Source organism: Lepus europaeus, chromosome 9 (genome assembly GCF_033115175.1).
Source record: "Lepus europaeus isolate LE1 chromosome 9, mLepTim1.pri, whole genome shotgun sequence".
NCBI classification, from domain to species: Eukaryota; Metazoa; Chordata; class Mammalia; order Lagomorpha; family Leporidae; genus Lepus; species Lepus europaeus.
In genome coordinates, this window is record NC_084835.1 from 31226932 (window position 1) to 31249436 (window position 22505).

Sequence of the window (22505 nt, forward strand, 5' to 3'; positions counted from 1 at the left end):
GAAGCACCTGGCTCCTGGCTTCGGATCAGCGAGATGCGCCGGCCGCAGCGGCCATTGGAGGGTGAACCAACGGCAAAAAGGAAGACCTTTCTCTGTCTCTCTCTCTCTCACTGTCCACTCTGCCTGTCAAAAAAAAAAAAAAAAAGAATTTGGGGAGTGAATTAATGGATAACAGATCTCTGCCTTTCACAGTGAACGAATGAATCAATCAATGAAATTATAGTCCTTTTAAGAGAGTAGGGGTAGAAAGGAAACATGTATATGTATTATCCTTTTAGAGATTCAAGGCAAAAGTCATGGAATCTGGGGCCAGCAATGTGGCACAGTGGGTAAAGCCTCTGCCTGTGACGCTGGTGTAACATATTGATATGGCAGTTTCAGTCCTAGCTGCTATGCTTTCAATCCAGCTCGCTGCTAATGTGCCTGGGAAGAAAATGGCCCAAATACTTGGGCTCCTGTCATCCATGTAGGAGACCGAGATGGAGTTCCAGGCTCCTGGCTTTGACCAGGTCCAGCTACTGTGGCCATCTGGGGAGTGAACCAGTAGATGGAAGATCTCTTTTTCTCTGTCTTCCCATCTCTCTCTCTCTCTTTCAAATAAATAAAATACTTTTTTTTTATTTTTATTTTTGACAGGCAGAGTGGACAGTAGAGGGAGCCAGAGAGAAAGGTCTTCCTTTTTCCAATGGTTCACCCTCCAATGGCCGCTGCGGTAGGCGCGCTGCGGCCGGTGCACCGCGCTGATCTGATGGCAGGAGCCAGGTGCTTATCCTGGTCTCCCATGCGGGTGCAGGGCCCAAGAACTTGGGCCATCCTCCACTGCACTCCCTGGCCACAGCAGAGAGCTGGCCTGGAAGAGGGGCAACCGGGATAGAATCTGGCACCCCGACCAGGACTAGAACCCGGTGTGCCGGCGCCACAAGGCGGAGGATTAGCTGTTAAGCCACGGCACCGGCCCTAAAATACATTTTAAAAAAATTGATGGGGCCGGCGCCATGGCTCAATAGGCTAATCCTCCGCCGGCACCCGGGTTCTAGTCCCGGTCGGGGTGCCAGATTCTGTACCTCTGCTGTGGCCCGGGAGTGCACTGGAGGATGGCCCAAGTCCTTGGGCCCTGCACCTGCATGGGAGACCAGGAGAAACACCTGGCTCCTGGCTTCGGATCAGTGCGGTGAGCCGGATGCAGCGGCCATTGAGGGGTGAACCAATGGCAAAGGAAGACCTTTCTCTCTGGCTCTCTCTCTCACTGTCCACTCTGCCTGTCAAAAAACAAATCAAAAAAAAAAAAAAAAAAAAACAACTTCATGGAATCTTGTGAGATCTTTTCCAAAGGGGAAAGTTTTCATTCAATGCCATGTTTTCTAGGATTGCTTGTCTGTTACAATAAAAACTTAAGGAGTCTATAAATATATGACTACCTAAATTAATATTCTCTGTCATTTAAAGATGATCAATAACTCTGTGAACCAAGATGTTACTGAGAACAAAATGACAGTCAATCAACTTGGAACAAGTTTAAAAATATAATTACCACCATAGTACTCTTCTTTTAAACTCCAAGAAAATGATTAGCTTATAGCCTTAAAGTGCAAGTCATTACTCAGGATACTTTGTCATTTTAGCTTGCTTCAGAAACTATTTTCCTGCTAAACTTACTTAAAATTATAGTAAAATTATTTTCAATTTATTTTGAAATAATGTCCTAGAATTCTGTCTTGAGGAGAATGTTATTTAAAATACTGAAATAACTTTAACAACATTATAATTTAAGACAGATAAAACCGTTTTACCTGATTCGACATAAGTGTGGAAACACAGTTATAGAATGCGTCCAATTTCTCAGGTTTAATGCCTTCTAGTGCTTCCTTCTTGGTAAAAAGACTTATGACCTTTGGATACCATGTGTTCATTATCTTCTCTTCTGTCTTTCTGGCTTGTATTGATAGATCATTTTTCAGTGACTCACAATCAATTGGACCTTTAGCTCTGTTTTTGATAACAAAGAAAAAGTATTTGAAGCAAATGATAGATATTAATCTTGATACATAATTGATTAAACAAGATAAATTCTTAAAATTCTAAACTATATGTATCTGAAGATTTGTGAATGTGTTTTTTAAAATGTACAGTCAAAAATATAGATTTAAACAAGGGGATATTCAAATTTTAAAATTATAAGTGCAAAATTTTACCTAATTCCTGTTAAGTCCAGTAATATTGTATTAGCAAATGTTGAATAACCAAGGTCCAGTAACATTTTCATAGTTGGATGAACAATGTGCAAATTAGCTAGTATTTTATTTCTTGCCTGCACATAGCTGGAATGCCAGGGGTTAGAGTAATCCAGGCCTCTGGGAAAGCAAAGCGTAATACAAAATATCAGGAAAACAATCAATGCTAAATTTTAGGAAATAGAGTTTATGACACGGAACTAGTACTAAAGTGAGAAAACTGGGGATTGAGAAGAGGGAACTGTGGCCAGCAATGGGAGCCTTGGAAGACAGACAATTAGTAACAGCAGGTCAAGGTCTCAAAAGCACATTAACTTTAGAGAAAACAGACAATTTGTGGCTTAGGCAGATGGATGGGTCAGTCCCTGCTAATTTCCACTCTGCTGTGGCTCAGTTGCCTGAAGAAGAGATAATAGGGGAGCAGTGTTGGAGAAATCTATGTGGCACACACCAAAGCTTACTCAAGGCCACGCTGAGCTGTGTACATCCATCAAGGTCCTGTCAGTTATGAAAACAGAACCACACAAGTACAGTGCAGAGAAGACCTCTGGGGATTTTTGGATATGTTCAAACTATGAAAGCTTCAAAAGGTTCATAGAAACACGTACTGCGAAACACATATGCACAGATTTCAGTGTTACACCAAAAATAAACTTTTAAAAAAGTCTCTTTATGATTTGATAGGCAGAACAACAGAGTGACAGACAGACAGACAGACTGCAAGATACAGAGTTGTATTCTTCAGTTTATTCTGCAAATGACCCCAACAGCTAAGCCTACGGCTGGGCCTGGCCCAGAGCCAGGAGCTAGGAACATGAAGCTTGTCTTCCACAAGGGGGCAGAAACCCAAGTACTTGAGCTACCACTGCTGCCTCCCAGAATCTGCGTTAGCAAAAAGCTGGTGCCAGGAGCCAGAGCCAGAAATCTGGCACTGCAGTGTGTGACACTGGGCTACAAACCTGGTTTATCTTTTAATTCCATTTTCTCCATTAGCTTTTTTTAACATTAATATTTACAAATACTATGATTCAGAGAATAAGTCATGAGGGTTCAGTTATCATAAAGGCAACAGTGCTTGGGATTATTAAACAATGTTGCAAGGAGCAGAATGAAACTAAAAGGGACAATTTTTAAAAGTGAACCAAAATTCACATTCAGAAGACTTGAGTCAGACTGAGTCCCCAGGGTTAACCCAGTAAGAAAATTAACTCTTGAAATGATTCTAGTAAAAGTCAGTCAGACCTTTTTGACTTAAATATGTAAACTCATGCTGATAGAACTCAAAATAATCCTTATGCTTTTGGTTCGCCTGGTGAATTCACATAAGGGACTGATCATCCCAGAATTCGGAACTAAGTCATCTTCCCTTGCTCGAGAGAGGTAACACTCCGGAGACACCGTGTGGGCATACGGCCTTGACCTAACGAATCAAGGAAGTTCCCCACCAAGCAGAAGATATACTTAACGATCAGATAAACCACTGTCTGTTTGTCTAGGGAACCCTCTGCATAATGCCATCAGCCACTGAGGTGCTAGGAATTTGTTTTGTTATGGCAGCAGTGCCATAACACCTTCCAGAGAAAGTTCAGCTGTCTTAGAAACGAGGCCAACATCACGCAAGTTATGAAACCCACAAATGTGTCTGACACAAACAGAATTGGTGTCAGCAATGACTCCAAGGCTGCTTTTCTCAAGCGGAGTCCTGTGAGCTTTTTGAAGTCCCCATGTAACTATGACCTTCACAAGTATAGACTTAATCCTTAATCTCAATCTGTATCAGAGCCTTAGATGAAGGGGCAGGTGTTGGCACAGTAGTGACACCACCTGGGACTGTCATAGCCCATTTCAGAGTCCCTGAGTTCCAATGCTGACTCTGTTTCCCATGCGTCTTCTTGTTAACGTACTCCCTGGGAAGCAACAGAGGATGGATCAAGTACATTGGTCCCTGTCACGGACGTGGGAGACTCAGAAGGAGTTCCAGGCTCCTGGCTTTGGCCTGGCCTAGTCCTGGCTGTTGCAGTTTTCTGGGGAGTGAACCAGTGGATGCAAGATCTGTCTTTTAAATAAATAAATTTCAAGATACTCAACTAGATTCAGTACTGTGTTTTAAATATTTTACTTACACAGGAGATTCAGGTAAAGGGCCTCCTTCATCCTTGAGCCAGTGAACTGACGGTTTCACAAGAACACTCTGCACTAAAATACACGTATGTATTAGTACTTCTTGAAAATCCTTGCAAGACCTACCCATGTCAAAATTTCTAACCTATGATATTGGACAATATAGTGTGCTGTGCAATAAAATAAGAAAAAAATTGCTTCATTATTAACATTAACCAAGGTCCTGATACTATTGTAGCCTTACTTTGGAGATGAACTCAGACACAGGAAAGCTGGAATAAATCCTCAGCATTTTGCATTTTATCTACTCAAAAGACCTATTGTATAATATAGTGACTACAGTTAGTAACAAGCATATTATATTCTTGAAGATTGCTAATGGTAGACTTTTAGCACTCTCACCCCCAAAAATTTCATAAGCATGTGAGGTAATGCGTTTGTTAATTAGCTAAGTTTAGCCATTACACAATGTATACTTATTTATTTATTTATTTATTTTTGACAGGTAGACTGGATAGTGAGAGAGAGAGACAGAGAGAAAGGTCTTCCAATTTTCCAATGGTTCACCCTCCAATGGCTGCCGCGGCCGGCACATCTCGCTGATCCGAAGCCAGGAGCCAGGTGCTTCTCCTGGTCTCCTATGCGGGTGCAGGGCCCAAGCACTTGGGCCATCCTCCACTGCCTTCCCGGGCCATAGCAGAGAGCTGGCCTGGAAGAGGGGCAACCGGGATAGAATCCGGCACCCCAACCAGGACTAGAACCCAGTGTGCCAGAGCCACAAGGCGGAGGATTAGCCTGTTGAGCCACGGTTCCGGCCATAATGTATACTTATTTTAAAACATGTAGTATACTGTAAATTAGATACAATTTTTATTTATCAAAAAGGAAAATTTATTCCAATATATTACAAAGGTTTAACCCCTAGTAATTCTCAAAAATATTAATATTTTCTGACAGCCTTGTGAAGAGATTAAAACTATAAAAGTAAAAAAAAAAAATCAAAGAGCTACTACTAATAAACATAAGAAAACCATAAAAAATGCCTTCAAATTGCAAAGATTTTAAGTAAATTATAGGTTAAAGATAAAAAATTTAAATAAAAATTATATCTAAAATATATAGAGTTTAGGGGCCGGCACTGTGGCACAACAGGTTAAAACCCTGACCTGAGGTGCTGGCATCCCATATGGGCGCCAGTCCTAGTCCTGGCAGTTTCTCTTCTGATCCAGCTCTTTGCTATGGCCTGGGAAAGCAGTAGAATTGGCCCAAGTTCTTGGACCCCTGCACCCACGTGGGAGACCGAGAAGAAGCTCCTGGCTCCTGGTTTCGGATGGGTGCAGCTCCAGCCATTGCGGCCATTTGGGGAGTAAACCAGCAGATGGAAGACCTCTCTATCTATACCTCTCTGTAACTCTGTCTTTCAAATCAATAAAATAAATCTTTAAAAAATAAAATAAAATAGAGGGTTTAAATATGTAGTGTGTGGTATTCATTATACTTTTACTTTTGATGTGGCAGTGAGGGGAAATCAAAATCCGGTTGGCCTGTTTTAAATGCAACTTACCCAAATGTCTCTTCATACTTTTTTCAAAGTCATTTGACACCTCATTTATCAGATGCTCCAGAAGTTCTTCTTTTTCTTTCCCTTCCTTTAAAGACTCAGGTATCAGCATTAACACATGATCCAGCCATTCCTGCTGAATAGGTACTATAGGTCTACTCTCTACACATTGCTTCATGTAAATATAGTTGAACTGAGAACAGAAAGAAAAAGCAAATGTTCTCCAGGGTATAGCATTTCAGTGTAACTCTTGAAAGCTCTGTGTTCTTAGAACATTATATAAGAATAAAAATATTCTGGGGCTGGTGTTGTGGCATAGCAGTGCCAGCATCCCATATTGGCACTGGTTTGAGTCCAAGCTGCTCCACTTCTGATCTAGCTCCCTGCTAACATGCCTGGGAAAAGCAGCAGAATATAGCCCAAGTGCTTGGGTACCTGTACCCATGTGGGAGATATAGATGGAACTCTTGGGCCTTACCTAGTCCTGGCTGCCGTGGCCATTTGGGGAGTGAACCAGTGGACAGAAGGTCTCTCTTTGTCTCTCCCTCTCTGCCTTTCAAATAAATAAATCTTTTAAAAATATATTATGAAAAATAAAATTTTCTCAGAATAAACAACTTCCCCCCGAAAGACACATTTAATACAAACTTCATGCATTTCATAAATACAATCTTTAGGAATATAGTTATTCTTCCAACCATATCCACCCTCCTACCCACACTTCCTTTCACTACCTCTCTCTCTCATCACTTTCCCATTCCCCCTGCCATTATCCACTAAAATTCATTTTCGATTAACTTTATACACAGAAGACCAACTCTATACTAAAGAGTTCAACAAATTGCACACACACACAAAAATCTGTTCAACAGTCAAGTGCTGTTCAAAGTGGTTGCATCTTGGAGTTAATTTTTTGAAATTTAATTAACTTTAAAGTATCCAAGATTGATACATCTTTTGCAAGCACTTATACATAGTTCTAACTCTTTGAGGATAGAGGTTCTTTATGGTAAGTTAGTGCACAGTAATCATGTTGTTAATTTAACAATTAACACTCTTAACATATGATATCAATGATCACCTGAGGCTCTTGACATGAGCTGTCTAGGTTCTGGAAGCCTTCTGAATCCACAAACTCCATTAGTATTTAGACAAGGCCATAAGCGAAGTGGAAGTTCTCTCCTCCCTTCGGATAAAAGTACCTCCTTTGATGGCTACTTCTTTCTACTGGGGTCTCACCAACAGAGGTTCTCAGGTAGGACATTTTCTGCCACGGTATCTTGGCTTTCCATGCCTGAAATGCTCTTGTGGGCTTTTCAGCCAGATTAAATGCCTTAAGGGCTGATTCTGAGGTCAGAGTGTATTTCAAGCAATTGTCATTCTATGAGCCTGCTATGTGGAATGCTTCCCATGTTGGAGCATTCACTCTTTTAAATTCTATTATTATTACCAGACCCTTAATCCTATCCATATGACCACTTTGACACTTAAGATAGTATTTCTGGGGCCAGCACTGTGGTGTAGCAGATAGTCACTGCCTGCCATGCTGGCATCCCATATGGGTGCTGGTTTGAGTCCCAGCTGCTCCACCTCTGATCCAACTCTGCTATAGCCTAGGAGAGCAGAAAATGGTCCAAGTCCTTGGGCCCCTGCACCTGCATGGGAGATCAAGAAGAAGCTCCTGGCTCCTAGCTCCTGGCTTTTGATTGGCTAAGCTCTGGCCCTTGCACCCATTTGTGGATTGAACCAGCTGATGGACAAGTACTTTCTCTGCCTCTGCCTTTAACGCTGCCTTTTGAATAAATGTTTTTTTTTTAAATGATGATATTTCTAACACCCAGCTTAAAGGGATTTGGGACCCCATGCAAGTTTTTAAGCTGCACACTTAGAACTAAGTCCCTAGGAATGTATGCAGAACTATACAGCTTTACAAACTTCTTATACTTAATAATTACAACTTTATGAACATGGTGAAAATATGCAACTTTTAATCTAAAAGTTGTCTGTGGTATCAGCAGTTTGATTTTTATCCATGGTTCCTGGCTTCTGATTCCCTCCCTCTACCTTTCTGTCTTGGATCTGATCATTACACAAATGTTTGACTTACATTGTCTGATAGACGATAAAACTCCTGTTTCAAAAAGAGTAATACCCCATACTCACGAGGAAGGATGCTGTGCAGAAAAGCCAAGAAGAACCTGGACAGGGATTATAGGGCTTCCCTACCCAGTCTATGAGCATTATATCAGATCCTTTTTATCCATTCACATTTCTGCACTAGCTTCAGCCATGCCTGTGCAATGAAATGCCCATAAAAACCCAAAAAGACTATTTGGAGAGCTTCCAGAAAGCTGGACACATGGAGGTTTCAAGAGGGTGTGGACAAGGCATGGAAGTTCTGAGCTCCTGCCGCATACCTGGCCCTATGTAACTCTTCATATGTATCCTTTATAATATCCTGTATTAAGCTAGTGAATACATTTCACTAAGTTTTGTGAGCCACTGCAGCAAATTAATTGAACCAAAAGAAGGAGTTGCAAGAACTTCTGTCAATAGCTGGGTCAGACACACAGGTGAAATATAAGGGGCATGTGATTAGCATCTGAAGTAGAGGTACGAAGTCTGCGGGAGCAAGACCTCAAGCTTTAGGATCTGACACTACCTCTAGATAGATAGTGTTAGAATGGAATCAGTGGAGACACAATTGTTACTCACTGTAGAAATGCTTGCTTGATTAGTCAGGGGTAACACCCCACACACATCTGGTGTCAAAAGTGGCCTACTGTGAGAGTAATAGGAGGAACCGGGTTTCAGTTTGGAAGACTAGTCCTAGGAGACATTAAAGCATACTCTCCAGCCCATAAAATTAGAAGAGTGTGGTACAGGTGCATGAATAGACAGACTAATGGAAAACAACATCCAGCAATACTACTAACACTAGAAAACTCAGAATGCAATAAACACACCATCTTAAGTCACTGAGGTAAACATTAATGTTTTGATAAATAGTTCTGGGACAACTAGTTAATATCTGGAAAAACATAAATTAGGGGCTGGCATCATGGTAGTCAGTCAAGCTGGCAGAAGCAGCTTCCCATATAAGCACCAGTTCATATCCCAGCTGCTCCACTTCCCAACCAGCTCCCTGCTTAAGTGCATGGGTAAACAGTGGAAGACGGCCCTAGTGCTCAGGCCCCTACTTGTGGGAGGCCTAGATGGAGTTTTAGGCTTCTTGGCTTCAGCCTGGCCCAGATCCAGATGTTGTGGCTATTAGGGGAGCAAACCAGTGGATGGAAACTTGCTTGATCCTTCTCTCTCAACATGTCTATGTCACTTTGCCTTTCAAATAAATAAATCTTAAAAAAAAGATAAATTGATCCATACCTTCCACCATACACAAGAATAAACTCTAAACCAATAACCAACTTAAAAAATAAAACTGTATGCCTAGAAAAAAAGGATGACATCATTCTCTAACTTTAGTATAGAGAAAAACTTAACTAGGATACAAATTCCAGATACAATAAAGAAACACGTGGTACATAAGCTTTAACCACATAAATAAAAATGTTTACATGGCAAAAAAAAAAAGTCATCATAAAAAAAGACAACCGACAATCTGGGAGAAAGTATTTGCAATATATATTTCAGGTAAAGTATAAAGCATGCTTTAAAATGTAGGGGATAAATGAACCCAGAGTAAACTATGCTGAGTGGAATATACCTATGATAAAGGGACAAGTACTGTCTTGCTTCTCTACCCTTAGAGTCACTTAATTCATAGAAACAGTAAACAGAATGGGAATTGCTAGGGACTGGAAAGAGGGGCAAACAGTGAGTTGTTACTTAATAAGTATAGAATTTCAGTTTTGCAAGGTCCAATGTTCTAGTAACTGGTTGTACAACAATGTGAAATACTTAACATTACTGAACTGTGCCCTCAAAAACAATTAAGATAGTACATTTTATGCTACACCTATTTAACCATAATTTATAAATGTTCAGGGGAAAATAAGATCAAAAACACAATGGAAGCATGGCAGAAAATATGAACTTACATTTCACAATAAAAATCATATTAAAATAGCTCAACCCTGTGAAAAGATGTTCGTTCTCACTCATAGTTAGAAACAGCAAATTTAGGCCAGTGCCATGGCTCAACATGCTAATCCTCCGCCTAGCGGCGCCGGCACACCGGGTTCTAGTCCCGATCAGGGCACCGGATTCTGTCCCGGTTGCCCCCCTTCCAGGCCAGCTCTCTGCTATGGCCTAGGAGTACAGTGGAGGATGGCCCAAGTGCTTGGGCCCTGCACCCCATGGGAGACCAGGAGAAGCTCCTGGCTCCTGGCTTCGGAGCAGCGCAGTGCACTGGCCACAGCACGCTGGCCACGGCAGCCATTGGAGGGTGAACCAACGGCAAAAGGAAGACCTTTCTCTCTGTCTCTCTCTCTCACTGTCCACTCTGCCTGTCAAAAAAAAAAAAAATTAAAAAAAAAAAGAAACAGCAAATTTAGACCTCCCTGTGATACTATTTGCTACCTATCATACAGATAAAAACTTAAATACAGGACCCCTATTTTCTGTTGATGAGACCCTGAGGGAGCAAGCACATTCAAAAATTGCTAATAGCAAACTGGCATGGGTTTTTGGAAAGAAATCTCATAAACTATTTAACAGAACTTCATATTAATACAGCAGTATTTGAAAAAGGCTAATTACAGAAAGAGAGGAAGACAAACATATCCCCCATAAGCTGGATAACTCTCCCAATGGCCACAACCCCAGGCCAGAGCCAGGAACCAGGAACTCCATGCAGGTCTCCTATGTAGGTGGCAGGGACCCAAGCACTTGGTCCATCTTCTGCTGCTTTCCAGGGCACATTAGCAGGGAGCTAGATTGAAAGTGGAACAGCTGGGACTTGAACTGGTACTCATGGGATACTGGAATCACAGGTGTCACCTTACCCTGCAGTGCCACAATTCCAGTACCCAGAATAATTTTTGAACACTGAATTTTGATTATATACCCTCACACTAAAAACAAAACAACAACAACAAAAAATCCTCCAAACAAGTATAAAACCATCGTGATTACATTTGTTTTCAAAAACACTATGAATTAGCAATCTTGAAACTATGTACATTCTAGGATTTAACCAAACATATGGTAGCTAACAAAAATCATGTTCCTCATTATTAGAGAAAGGAGCTACAAATACTGTAAGAGAGAAGACTAGAATAAATCCTGCGATGCTGAATTTGAACAGGAGGCATTGATCTGAATCCCTGCTTCCTGAGATAGGTAACTAGCTAGTTAGATAAGCATGAAATAGTAAGACAGAGAGACAATTATTTCTTGGCTGTTTCTGCTAAGAACGTCAAGCAGCAATGACATCTCAGTGTCATGGTGGGTTTTTTTGTTGTTTATTTTACTTAAGGTACACAAAATCCATATATTTCCGATGTACATGATTCAAGAACATAGTGTTTCCACCCCATACCCCTCCCACCATTCTTCCTACTGCCTCTCCTATTCCCATTCTTATTTTTAATTAACTTTATATTCATAAGGCAAACTCTCTACTTAGTGCAGGGTTAAACAAATAGTACGAAGAAAAAGAACACTTTCTGAACAGTCAGGACAAGGACTATTAAAAATCATCACATCTCAAAGCATCAATTTCACTCCTGCAGAAAAACTTTTAAGGGCATCAGGGAAAACACATGGTACTTGTATTTTTGGTACTGGCTTATTTCACCAAGTATAATGGTTTCCAGTAGCATCCATTTTGTTGCAAAAGACAGGATTTCTTTTTTTTTTTTACCACTGTATAGTATTTCATAATGTATATATACCATAGTTTCTATATCTAATCTTTAGCTGATGGACATCTGCATTGATTCCTATCTTAGCTATTGTGAATTGAGCTGCAATAAAGATGGGGGTACAGATCACTCTTTCATATGCTGATTTCTTTTGGTCTGGGTAAATTCCCAGGAGTAGGATAGCTGGATTGTACTGTAGGTCTATATTCAGATTTCTGAGGTATCTCCATACTGTCTTCTACAGTGACTGCAGCATTTTACATTCCCACCAATGGTGGACCAGAGTACCTTTTTCCCCACATCCTCACCAGCATTTGTTGTCTGATGATGTCTGTATGAGAGCCATTCTAACTGGCTGTGGTCAACTTTCTTTGTAGTTTTGATTCGCATTTCCCTGATACTGAGTGATCCTGAACATTTTTTCCTGTATCTGCTGGTCATTTGAATTGTCTTTATTAAAAAATGCCTAGCCAAGTCCTCTACTCATTTCTTGACTGACTGTTTTGTTGTTGACTTTTGTGAGCTCTTAATGGATTCTGGATATTAATCCTTTATCAGTTGCACAGTTTACAAATATTTTCTCCCTTTCTGTCAGTTGTCTCTTCACTTTGCTGAGTGTTTCTTCTGCAATACAGAAGCATCCCAGCTTGATGTATTCCCATTTGTTAATCTTGGCTTTGATTACTTGTGCCCCTGGGGTCTTTTCCAAGAAGTCTTTGCCTATACCAATGTCTTGCAGGGTTTCCCCAATATTCTCTAGTAATTTGATGGTATTGGGTCATAGACTTATGTCTTCAATCCATTTTGAGTGGATTTTTGTTTAAGGTGTAAGGTAGGGGCCATTTCATACTTCTGCATGCAGAGATCCACTTTCCCAGCAGGACTGATTTTAGTTCCTTTGCCAAAAATAAGTTTGTTGTAGATGCTGCAATTGATTTCTGGAGTTTCTATTCTGTTCCACTGGTCTACACATCTGTTTTTGTGCTAGTGATGGGCTGTTTTTTGTTTTGTTTTGTTTTGCTTTTTTAACAGGCAGAGTGGACAGTGAGAGAGGCAGACAGAGAGAAAGGTCTTCCTTTGCCGTTGGTTCACACACACACACACACACACCTCATGGCCGCTGCATACAACACACCACGCTGATCCAAAGCCAGGAGCCAGGTGCTTTTCCCGGTCTCCCACATGAGTGCAGGGCCCAAGCACTTGGGCCATGCTCCACTGCACTCCCGTGCCACAGCAGAGAGCTGGACTGGAAGAGCAGCAACCGGGACAGAATCTTGCGCCCCAACCGGGACTAGAACCTGGGTTGTCGGTGCCACAGGCAGAGGATTAGCCTATTGAGCTGTGGCGCCGGCCATGGGCTGTTTTGATTATGACTGCCTTGTAGTCTGTCTTGACATCTGACATGGTGATGCTTCTAGCTTTGTTTTTGTTGTATAACGTTACTTTAGCTATTCGGGGTCTCCTGTGTTTTCATATGAATTTTAACCTACTTTTTTCTGGATCTGAGGAGAATGTCCCTAGTATTTTGATTGGGATCACATTAAACCTATGTTACTTTTGGTAAAATTAGACATTTTGCTGGTATTGATTCTTCCAATCTATGAACATGGAAAACGTTTCCATTCTTTTTGTGTCTTCTTCTATTTTTTCAGTGTTTTATCATTTCAGAGATTTTGACATCCTTGGTTAAGTTTATTCCAAGATTTTTAATTTTTTGGTAGCTATTGTGAATGGGATTGATCCCAGACATTCTTTCTCAGCCATTGCATTGTCTTTATTTATAAAGGCTATTGATCTTTGTGTATTAATTTTATATCCTGCCACTTTACTAAACTTTTGTGAGTTCTAGTACTCTCTCAATGGAGTCATTAGAATACCCTATATATATGATCATGTCATCTGCAAATAGGGATAGTTTGACTTTCTCCTTTCCAATTTGTGTCCACTTGATTTCTTTTAGTATCGTGGTTTTTAAAATACCATTCTCCACTAAAAGGAGCCAGAAATGATAGAACAAACAACTGATACCAGGGCCAGAACAGAAACTTACAGGATGAGCTTGGAATAGCTTTCCCAGGGAGCTGTAAACTATTCAAAGAATGATGGACTATATACAACAAGAGCTAAGAATTAACTTGCAGCACTCTCTCACTGGATCCAATCTAGGACAACTGTAACATCAAAGCACAGACCACCACATTGTAACTCAAGGGCTACAACAAAAAACCATGACTGCACTGATATCAATCAATGAACAAATGATGGAGGGAATGATCATGTTCTTCCCTTACTACTAAGTTCCATTTAGAAAACACAGAAAGAATGAGAAAATTAATATTCAGCAGTCACCATACCAATCACTGCTTCAGGCAAGCATGTTAACATTATGGGAACAAGGAACACATACAGAGGAATTCTTTGTTCTCTTTTCACAGTTTTCTGTCAATTCTGAAATTATTTCAAAATAAAGATTTTCTTAAACAAATGGATTTAATGAATTGACTTTTTTTTTGTTTCTTCCTTTTTTTTAAAATTAAGTCGCTCACTCCAAAATTCTCCTCAAGGGTCATTTTCTACAGTCACTCCATTAATGTGCTGCCTGATCTTAAAACTCTTGTAATGGTCTCCAACCCCTCATTCTATCAACGGACTGACCTGTATCTACAAACAAACCTCGTCCCCTCCTTTATTTCTATCTCTAGGTGATCTTATCTATCTCCATGACTATAGACATCATCTATGTAAGCTGTCATGTTCTAAAGCTATATCTCTACCAATGAGTTCTTCCTGAAATTTCCAGTGTAGCCAAAGTTAACATCTTGGTGTTCCCAGATCCTTCATCTGTTTCTTAGCCATCTGAATAAGCAATACTACCATTTACTCAGCAAAATCAGGGCAAAACCCAAGAGTTGTCCTTGGTGCTTCTTTTCTGCCCCTCTACACCTACTGTGAGAAGTTCTGTCATGTCTACATTCAAAATATATCCCAAGTCTAACAATTTCTCTTTAGAGCCAATGTTACTGCTCTAAAGCAGGATTGCCTCCTCTACAATGTCATCTTCGACAATGACTGGTTCTTTCTGTATTTTATTCTTGCCCTGGTTACCATTCATGTTTTAAAGTACCAAAGCACGGTTTTTCCCACTTGGATATGAGGGCTTTGTAGACTACATTAAGTGTAGTGTAAAGTCATTAGAAAATTTTACTCATGAAGATACTATAGTTTTATTTACTTTTAATTAAATGTCACTTAAACAGTTATCAGTCATTTGAGCACCTACTATTTGAACTCAATACAATAGTTTTTGCCAATTTAAAAGCAACTACACTGGCACCCCAGGTTCTAGTCCCAGTTGGGACGCCAGATTCTATCCTGGTTGCTCCTCTTCCAGTCCAGCTCTCTGCTGTGGCCCAGGAGGGCAGTAGAGGATGGCCCAAGTGCCTGGGCCCTGCACCTGCATGGGAGACCAGGAGGAAGCACCTGGCTCCTGGCTTCAGAGCAGCGCAGCGCCGGCTGTAGCGGCCATTAGGGGAGTGAACCAACAGAAGCAAGACCTTTCATTCTGTCTCTCTCTGTCTCTCTAACTCTGCCTGTCCAAAAAAAAAAAAAAAAAAGCAACTACGACCCTCAAGATTAAGAATTATGTTTTATTATTTTTAGACATGCATTTATCTATTTGAAAGTCAGAGTTACAGAGATCTTTGATCTGCCAGTTCACTCCTAAAATGGCTGCAACGGCTGGGGTTGGGCCAGGACAAAAATAGGAGCCAGAAGCTTCTTCCAGGTCTCCCACTGGGGTAGAAGGGCCCAAGTTCTTGGACCATTTTCCACTGCTTTTCCCAGGCCATGAGAAGGGAGCTAGATTGGAAGTAGAGCAGCTGGGACCCAAACCAGCACCAATATGGGATGTCATCATCACAGGCAGAGGCTTTACCCACTACACTACAATGCCAGCCTCCAGGAAATAAATAAATCTTTTTAAAAATAAACCTATTTGAAAGTCAGAGTTAAAGACAGAGAGAGAGGTCTTCCATCCATTGGTTCACTCCCCAAATGGCTGCAATGGCCAGAGCTGGGCTGATCCAAAGCCAGGAGCCTGGAGCCTGGAGCCTCTTCTAGGTTTCCCACATGGATGCAGGGGCCCAAGGACTTGGACCATCCGCCTCTGCTCTCCCCGGTTCAAAGCAGGTAGCTAGATCGGAAGTAGAGCAGCCAGGAATTGAAATGGCGCCCTCATGGGATGCTGGCGCTGCAGGCAGCTTCTTTAATGGCTATGCCTCAGCGCTAGCCACGGAAATAGGCTCCTAGTTTTGGCCTGGCCCAGCCCTGGCTGCTGCAGGCATTTGAAGAGTACATCAGCAGATTGAAGATCTCTATCTCCAACTCTGTGCTTCTGCAACTTGCGCAAGGTTTTTTTTTCCCAACAATTGTATCATTTTAAATTTCTCCTATACTCTCTTCCCTGAAAGTTTTAAAAAATACTTATGTCTCAAATTTAAAACCATCATCAATTTTTACTTAATTTCTGTACAAAGGTTTTCGTTTTGGTTTTATAGATGTCTAACTGTTCCACCGCACTCACTCAAAAGACTATCCTTCCTGTGTTGAACAATTTTTGCCAAAAATAAGCTGGTTGTACTTGTGAGTCTATCTCTGAATCACCTATTGTGTTCTAACTCATTTGCCTAACTATTTCAAAGTAAAACATTTTTATTTTGACAGGCAGAGTTATAGACAGTGTGACAGAGAGACAGAGACAAAGGGCTTCCTTCCGTTGGTCCACTCCCCAAATGGCCGCAACGGCTGGCACTGCGCCAAAACGAAGCCAGGAGCCAGGTGCCCCCTCCCAGTCTCCCATGCAGGTGCAGGAGCCCAAGCACTGGGGCCATCCTCCACTGCCTTCCCAGGCCACAGCAGAGACCTGGACTAGAAGAGGAGCAACCGGGACTAGAACCCGGTGCTCAAAGTAAAACATTTATAAAAATTCAGTTGCAGGTCCCCTAAGAGAAGTACTGAAAAAATATCCTGTGGATTTGGCAATGGGCATTGTTGACATCAATGTTGAGGTTACTAGAAGCCAGACTGCCCAGAGCAAAAAAAACTAAAATCTATGCATATTTTTTCATAATTCATGGATGTTTTGATGATTCCCTCATGTACACAAGTATATCTTGTAATTCATGCAGTCACACAAACATTTACTACTAAATTTAACAAAAGAAAGGAAGGAAGAGGGAGGGAGGGAGGAAGGGAGCAAAGCATCACTATATTCTTTGAATTGTATCTGAACTATTTATAATCTGTTCTCTTTACATTAACAGAAAAATCGTATTACTATCTTGGGGTGGTTTTTTATCAGTTCTTATACCCACTAAGGAGGGAGATGCACGTTCAAAGCTTCAAGGAAACATGGAAGACAGGAGGAGGAAGGACTTTTAGAAATAAAAATAGAGGCACCAGCGCCGCGGCACAGTAGGTTAATCCTCTGCCTGCGGCGCTGGCATTCCACATGGGTGCCAGTTCTAGTCCCAGCTGCTCTACTTCCAGTCCAGCTCTCTGCTATGGCCTGGGAAAGCAGTGGAAGACAGCCCAAGTCCCTGGGCCCCTGCACCCACATGGGAGACCAGGAAGAAGCTCTTGGCTTCGGACTGGCACAGCTCCAGCCGTTGCAGCCATATGAGGGGTGAACCAACAGAAGGAAGACCTTTCTCTCTGTCTTTTCCTCTTACTGTCTGTAACTCTACCTATCAAATAAACTAAATAAATTTTTTTTTAAAAAGCAAAGAAAAATAGAAGTTTAGCCTAGCGGTTAAGATTATCCATATTTGAGCACCTGGATTCCATACCTGGCTCCTAATTCCACCTTCCTGCTAAAGCAGTCCCTGAGCGGGGGAAGTAGTAAGGGTTCAATTAAATGGGCTCCTGCTACCATGTGGGATATCTGGCTTAGATTCTCCATTTTCTGGCTGCAGCCTGGCCCAGCGCTGGCCATGTCAGGCACTTAGGAATAAACCAGCAGATGGGGGTCCACACACACACACACACACACAAACACACCCCAAAAGCTGCAATAGTTTAAAAAATGTTCTAAATGTCCTCAGCAGAGACTTAATAACCTCAGCCCTAATCCATGAAGGGGCCCTTAAGGGACTTGGGAAGCTTACATGGCCCTCTGGTCATGTAATAGTATTTGCTCCATTGTGTAACCAGCTCCATCAGTTTCCACAGCCTTTTCCAATAAGGAAATTATACATGTTGTCATTGTCCATGCATCACATTATCCCATGTTGTCACCCATGCAGGGATTTTTTTTTTTAATCTCTAGCACTGACCATATGACTAGCACAGAATAGATTCTCAATGCTTATTTGCTTACTTGATAGAGAACCATCAACCTAACATTAGGATATCAATTATTGCCCTATTAGAAAAAGTAAAGCATTTCCTGTATAACTGTCACTCTGATTATTTTCAATTGTCAGGAATAACACCTAAAATATTTATACAACTAATCCTCAAATAATGAATTACAATAAAAATGTAACTCCTAAAGCCCATATTATTGTCTGTCATGTTTGTCCTCTTGAGCAGAGGAAATAACAATCTCAGCTTCTAAATTTCTTTTGTAGGACGAGGCTTAGCAAATGGTCCTAGAAGGAACTACTTTATAATAATTTCTTTGTACACTTTCAAAACAAGAAATATAAAAAGTGAACTCACTGCTTTTTTTTTCAGCTCACTGGTCATCTGTCAAAAACAAACAAGACATTATTAAATCAAAGAAGTTTAAAGTGATTTCTTCAGAAACTTCAAACAATTCTAAAGTAAATATTAATGTTTGTTAAATATTGGTTACATTGAAATTGACTTAAGAAACAGCATAAGGATAAACCACAGAGAGCGTTACTTACAGTATTCGGATAATCTATCTCTGGTAACACAGGTGTCCTCTTAGCCAATGTTCCATCTAAATGTTTTTTGGCTCTATCAATTCTGAAATTTATAATGAGAAAAATGGGTGACCCTGTTAAGATCAACTTAGCATAAATTATTAAAATATTACAATTTGAATATTTTCCACTTAAAAGAGATGGTCAAGACTTCATCTTACTGAATTTTATGAGAAACAAGTCCCAGTAGACACACCATCAATAAGACTTTAATTTTCAAATTATTTATGTGTAATTCCAAAGGATAAGACTAAAAATAGGTCAATTTTTTCCATTAAAACTTCTGTACTTGCGGGTATCATCTCCACTTGAGTGTCAACCCATCAGGGCAGTCTTCCCTTAGCCCCTATATTAAGTAGCATCTCCTTCACAACCCATCCCTTTATGCTCACTTATCTTGCTTCACAGCATTTAGCATTTGATATAATACATGCTGTAGACTGTCTTATTATTACCTTTATCCCCAATGCCTCCAACAGTACCTGGCACATAGAAGGGACTCAATAAAAAGCTTTCATTATCCATAAAATCTCATTTCCTCTCTGTGCTATCATAATCCAGCTGTCAACAAATATTAAATGTCTACATTATCCAAATTACTACATGAAATATTGCTAAAATATAGCAGCAACAAATCTCAAGGAATTTATAAACCGATCAAGTGAAAAGAACAGAGTATGATATGGGCACTCAAAGGCTTCTTGCCCCTTCCCCAACTCCTCCCTCCCATTTCCTCCCTTCAGATTGAGACCCTTGGTGCAGAACCAGGCACAACCTCCCCTCCATTCCTTACAAAACAACTGGTCAAACTGACTAGCTGCACAGCGCAGCTTGTCTAACAGATTAAAGTTCCCAGAGGCTTCAAAGAGTGCCCTACTCCCCACTTCTCCCCAGCTGCAAAGTCTTTTCCCTGCCCCCAACAGCCGCAAACTCCTTCCTTAACCAGATAAAAACCCCAGCCCTAATTGTGATTTGTCATGCAGTCTCTTCTCCAGAACAGACTGCCCCCACCTCTTTGCTTCAATAAAGCAACCTGTCTGTTGAAGTAGGTCTCTGTCTCCTTTCTCCATCCTTTTCTGGGGTACAAAAGGCCAGAACCCTGAGCTATTCCAAACCTCACAGGCACACTCTGGAGTTTCAGAGAAGATGTAAGTTCATCTCCACCTAGAAGTTTCTGTGAAGGCCACACAAACTCAGCTTTGCTATGAGCTTTACATGAAAGAGATTTTCAGTAGAGATGTGGTTTTCTCAGGAAATGGAGGGGAAAAAAAAAACCTGTTAAGATGCAGGAAAGATCAAAGGAACAAGGAGGGAGCAGGGAGTTGTCCCATCTGCTCCAAGATTATGAGACCAGGTAGAGACAGGGTTGGAGAATTCAGCTGGAATATCCAGTTATGAGCCTCAAGTAGCAAGCTTTTAATTTAATAAATAGGGAGTCATTCAAGTTTCTGAGTATGGAGGCTTTTTTAAAAGAATTTACTTATTATTTATGTACTTATTTGAAAGGCAGAGCAACAAAGAGACAAACAGAGAGAAGGAAGAAGAAAAAAAGGAGGTGGGGGGAGAGGTCTTCCATTCAGGGCTGCAACAGCCATGGCTGGACCAGGCCCAAGTCACGAGCCAGGAATTCCATCCTCATCTCCCACATGGGTGGCTTGGGCCACCCTCCATTGCCTTCCTAGGTGCATCAGCAGGCAGCTGGATCTGAAGGGGAGCAGCCCTTCGAACCCACACTCTGGTACGGGATCCAAGTATGAAAAGCAGCAGTTTAATCTGTTGACAACGCCAGCCCTGTGGAAACTTTTTTTTTTTTTTTTTTGACAGGCAGGGTGGACAGTGAGAGAGAGACAGAAAGGAAGGTCTTCCTTTTTCCGTTGGTTCACCCCGCAATGGCTGCTGCGGCTGGCACGCTGCAGCCTGCGTGCTGCACTGATCCGAAGCCAGGAGCCAGGTGCTTTTCCTGGTCTCCATGCGGGTGCAGGGCCCAAGGACTTGGACCATCCTCCACTGCACTCCTGGGCCACAGCAGAGAGTTGGACTGGAAGAGGAGCAACCGGGACAGAATCTGGCCCCCCGACCAGGACTAGAACCCAGTGTGCCAGAGCTGCAGGCAGAGGATCAGCCTATTGAGCCGCGGCGCAGGCCCCTGTGGAAACATTTTTATGAAGGGCAATCTAACAGTTTACCAAGGCTAGATACATTACAGGAGAGAGCTCATCAGAGGTTCTTGTCTTCTCCCAAGAAAAGAATTCAGACTTTAGACATAAAGTAGCAGTAAGCATGCTAGCCAAAATTAATGAAAACAACATTTCTGATAGGCAAGGTAGGCATCTAAGGGAAGAACTGAGAACCTAGTCCACATTCAGACTAGTTTTCAAGATTGGGGTCTGGGCCCCCATTTTTCCTCCCTTCTCCATTATCTTGGATATTGTAGTGCAGGTCTTCCTGGGCATGGAATTCGTGAAATTCCTCCCAGAACTTCATCAGCACAGTGTTCCTGGACCCAACAGCCCCCTTGATGCAGGGTAGGGCAGATTCCCCTAAGCTGCTCCCCTCTCCAATCCAGAGGGCCGGGTCCCACCCAACATAGTTATCAAAGCAGGGCAAGACTTTAGATGTGTAAACGTGGGTCTACAACCTTTCTTCCTTTACTCAACCAAGAAAAAACTCCCATTTTCTTCAGCCCCTGTCACACAGATAGTCTGTCTCCCTTGCTACCTAACAGATACAGTGTAAGAGGTGACCACAGAGGAAAACTTACAACCTCAGAAGACTGGAGGATGCCAAGGACTTCAGGAATGAGAAAAAGCCACAATCAAAGGAACACAGCAGACACACGAGAGAAATCAGAGGAGTAACAAAGGAACTTCAAGCAAGGGTGGCCACAGGAGCCAGGAGATCAGAATGGCCAACTTCAGTGCCTATCAAGGTGCCCAAAAGATGCACATGAAATCAACGCTCACAAGAGTGGATCTGAAAAGGACCTCCCATGTCCAGTTCAGTACTACCTCTCATACATGGATCCTCCCAACATGAGGTGCATCCATGTACCACAGCATTTGGGCAAAGGACACCAGTCATAGCTTTCTCAGACAGCCTGACTCAGCTCATTCTTAAGAACAAAAAAAAAAAAAAAGTTTTTAAATCAGCTACAATTTTTTTTCAAAGACAGAGGGACAAAAAAGAGAGAAGGTGAGATTGAGATTTGCCATCTGCTGGCTTACTCCCCAAATACTCCCAACAGGCAAGGCTGGGTTAGGCTCAAGTCAGGAGACTAGAACTCAGGTCAGTTCTCTCATGTGTGCAGCAGGGACCCAAGTACACTAGCCATCATTTGTTGCCTCCTAGGGTGTATATTACCAAGAAGCAGGATCAGAAGTGGGGGTTCCAGGAAGCAAGGCAAGCACTCTGATACAGAATGTGGGCATCTCAAGCAATAGATTTAACCACTTTGCCAAATGTCCACTCCAGGAAAAAGTTACTTATACTGAGTTGCATCCTTTTAACTTCTCTATCCCATTCCTTCATTCCAACAGCAAGAATTACCACTTACAGTGAGATTACTTTCTGGACATTAGTTTAAGATATTTTTATGTGGGGTGGTATTTGGCCTCAAGATTAAGTCACCAGTTGGGATGCCAGCATCCTCTCCCAGAAAGCCTGCTCTATTCAAGTCCTGGCTCTACTCCCAATTCCAGCTTCCTGTCACTGTATACACTTTGGGAAGCAACAGGTGATGACTCAAGTCACCTCTTCCTATTAACTTAAAAAAACAAAAAACCCTAAGTGATATGTAAAGTTGCACAATTAGGCA

The 22505-nt window shown here is 41.6% G+C and overlaps 1 protein-coding gene across 1 annotated transcript in view; it reads right to left on the reverse strand.

The window, feature by feature from the left end:
- DNAH12 (dynein axonemal heavy chain 12) overlaps nucleotides 1-22505 on the reverse strand; it is a 215349-nt gene that overhangs the window by 187913 nt on the left and 4931 nt on the right. The window contains exons 2-7 of the mRNA XM_062200177.1: nucleotides 18653-18734; nucleotides 18462-18488; nucleotides 5917-6106; nucleotides 4355-4427; nucleotides 2193-2351; nucleotides 1791-1986 (exon numbers count right to left, since the gene is read on the reverse strand). Coding sequence (XP_062056161.1) covers nucleotides 1791-1986; nucleotides 2193-2351; nucleotides 4355-4427; nucleotides 5917-6106; nucleotides 18462-18488; nucleotides 18653-18734 — 727 coding nt within the window. The remainder of the gene's footprint in view (nucleotides 1-1790; nucleotides 1987-2192; nucleotides 2352-4354; nucleotides 4428-5916; nucleotides 6107-18461; nucleotides 18489-18652; nucleotides 18735-22505) is intronic.